The sequence below is a fragment of the Elephantulus edwardii genome, unplaced genomic scaffold (assembly GCF_000299155.1).
Source record: "Elephantulus edwardii isolate Elephantulus edwardi_28Jun2011 unplaced genomic scaffold, EleEdw1.0 scaffold00056, whole genome shotgun sequence".
Lineage (NCBI taxonomy): Eukaryota > Metazoa > Chordata > Mammalia > Macroscelidea > Macroscelididae > Elephantulus > Elephantulus edwardii.
In genome coordinates, this window is record NW_006399806.1 from 7,127,844 (window position 1) to 7,130,785 (window position 2,942).

At 37.2% G+C, this 2,942-nt stretch overlaps 1 protein-coding gene across 1 annotated transcript in view; it reads left to right on the forward strand.

Annotated features, from left to right (window-relative positions):
* Positions 1 to 262: 262 nt before the first annotated feature.
* The window catches only part of LOC102861725 (stromelysin-2-like), a 29,052-nt gene continuing 26,372 nt past the window's right edge, over positions 263 to 2,942 (forward strand). Inside the window, exons 1-4 of the mRNA XM_006887352.1 lie at positions 263 to 364; positions 614 to 858; positions 939 to 1,087; positions 1,220 to 1,345. Of these exons, the coding sequence (XP_006887414.1) occupies positions 263 to 364; positions 614 to 858; positions 939 to 1,087; positions 1,220 to 1,345 (622 nt within the window). The remainder of the gene's footprint in view (positions 365 to 613; positions 859 to 938; positions 1,088 to 1,219; positions 1,346 to 2,942) is intronic.

The following is a 2,942-nucleotide window of genomic DNA, read 5'->3' on the forward strand; positions in this document are numbered from 1 at the left end:
CTAGAGATGCTCTTGTGCAAATTGAGAAAGTCAAAGGAAGTTACAGATGAAGTTTATGTCATTTTCACATTGATTTTTGGTCAATATTCTTGATGTCTTTCAGACACAAAATAGCAGCAGCATACAGACACACTCAAACATGAGTCACCAGACACAAATCGTGATCTAAGCACTGTCATTCTATATAAGTTCTCTCACAAGAAAGTAGAGAGAAAAAGGCAATAGAGAGAGAAGGTGGCTTCTTTCAGTGAAGATAATGAGAATGAAGGGTCTGATCATCATTGTGCTATTATGTCTACCAGCTTGCTTGGCTTACACACTGGAAAAAACAGTAAAGGAAGAACCAAACATCGACTTTGTTCAGGTAATTAATGATACAAATTATAACAACTATGATCAACCCAAGTGGAGAAGTAAAAGTGTTAGATTTTCCAACACAAAAAAAAGTGGTTTGAGTTTAGAAGTTCTTGTGTTGGGATAACTTAAAATCAGACAATATTAAAGTATTAGAAATAGAGAGTTTTTTCATCTTAATAGAGACAGATTTAAAACATCGAGCAATTCTAGACAATTATAAAAATTACTTGAATTTTTTGGTTTTTTACTCTATTAGAAATACCTGGAAAATTACTATAATCTTGAAAAGGATATGAAACAATTAGTAAGAAGAAATGACAGCAGTGCTATGATTGAAAAAATCCAGGAAATGCAGAGATCCCCTGGGTTGAAGGTGATGGAGAAGCGGGACACTGACATCCTAGAGATGACACATAAGCCCATATGTGGAATCCCCATTATTAGTCACTTCTTCAGATTTCCTGGCTCACCCAGGTGGATGAAAACCAACGTTACTTACAGGTAAAGAGCCACAGATGTCATTACCTAAGATGAAACCATTACTGTCACAGAAAAACATGACTGCTCTTTTTCTTTTACAGAATTGTGAACTACATACCGAAGCTGTCAAGAAATGCTACTGACTTTGCCATTGAGAGAGCTCTGAAACTCTGGGAGGTGGAGACTCCTCTCACATTCTCCAGGGTTTATGATGGAGAGGCTGACATAATGATTTCTTTTAAGAGTAGAGGTAAAAAAATAGCAATGATTAAAATTATTTTTTAAACATACATGCATTAAGCAGATGTTCTTTTATTAGAAAACACGAAAAAGAAATATTAACTTCTTCTTGTTCAATATAAAGATTTTTTTTATCTGTTAGATCATATAGACTTTGCATCTTTTGACATACTTCCACTGGCTGTGGCTCATGCCTTTTCACCTGGACCAGGGTTACGTGGAGACGTTCATTTCTATGATGACATACAATGGACAGAAGATTATTCCGGTGAGTCATAAATCTCTCATGGTAATTTCAGAAATAATCCTTAGCTGTGTCTAGGAATAATTTAAATATTCAAAATGGTTAGTAAAGGAAATGTCTTACATAACTGATAGTTATTATTTAAGTGGAAACCAGAAACACTCTTTGTTCCAATACTTAAAGAATAATTTTATAAACTCTCTGCATTTATTTCGTTTCCTACATATTATTTCAAGTTTTATAACATCACTGAAATTTATTTCAAGATGGAATGCTGGTGGCCCAATATGTTAGCAATTGCACTCACAGCCCAAAGATACACTGTTTGAATCCACCAGCTGCTCAATGGAAGAAAGACAGAAGGTCAGCTATGAATCAAAATGAGTATAAAAACACTTATCACCGTGAAGTTAGAATTTGTTCATAGCTGACCCGCCTGCTGGTATTCTGGAGGCAGAGCAAGGAAACACTGCATGGTTAAAAATCAGGAAAAGAGTGTGCTCTATACCCATACCTTTTCTATGTATGCATGACAGATCAATTGGGAAGCAGGGCTTTATGAGAAGTGAGGCATCAAGATTGAAGGAAGACTCATTAGCAACCATTGATATGCAGATGACACAACCTTGCTTGCTGAAACTGAAGAGGACCTGAAGCACTTGCTGCAAAAGATCAAGGACTGTAGTCTTCAATATGGATTGAAGCTCAACAAGAAGAAGACAAAGATACTCACCACTGGGCCAATTGGCAGCACCATGATAAACAGAGAAGAGTTTGAGATTGTTAGCAATTACAATTTGCTTGTATCCACAATCAACATTCTTAACACCAGAAGTCATGAAAGAAGAATTGCATTGGAAAAACTGTGATCATGGACCTCTTCTGAGTGCTAAGGAGCAGCGATATCAGTTTAGATACAAATGTGTGCCTAATCCAGGCCATAGTCTTCTCAATTATTTGTTATGCTCCAGAGAGTTGGACAATGACTAAGAAAAGAATAAATGCTTTCGAGTTGTGGTGCTGGAGAAGAGCCTTGACTGTCAAGAAAACAAATCAGTCGATCTTGGAGAATGTGAAAATAAGTCTCTCCTTGGAGGCTAGGATTTTGAAACTCCACCTCACTTACTTTGGGCACATGGCCAGGGGAGATTTGTCCTTGGAGAAGGGCATCATGCTCAGAAGGGTAGACTGAGAGCATAGGAGAGGGAGACTCCAAATGAGAGAATTAACTGTGGCAATGAGAGTTGGTGTGTTGGAATTAGTGAGACTGGCTCAGGACAGGGAAGGATTCAGAGCTGCTGTACACAGGGTCACTATACATTGCAGGTGACTCAATGGCACATAACAACAATAACATACTATGACAGGTTTGGAAGCAGGAGTGGCATCTACTTCTTAAACAAAATGCCTCTGGAAACTCTATGAACTTTGATAAATATCAATAGTTGTCGGGGGCTTCAGGCCTTTTGTTCACAGTGTCGCTATGAGTCGTGCTTGGCTCAAAGACAATCAACAACAACAAAAACATCTACATATCTATAGCTGTATATATATATATACACACACACACACATATGTTATGTATAACCAAAGTCCAAAAACTAACTATAAATAATTGTAT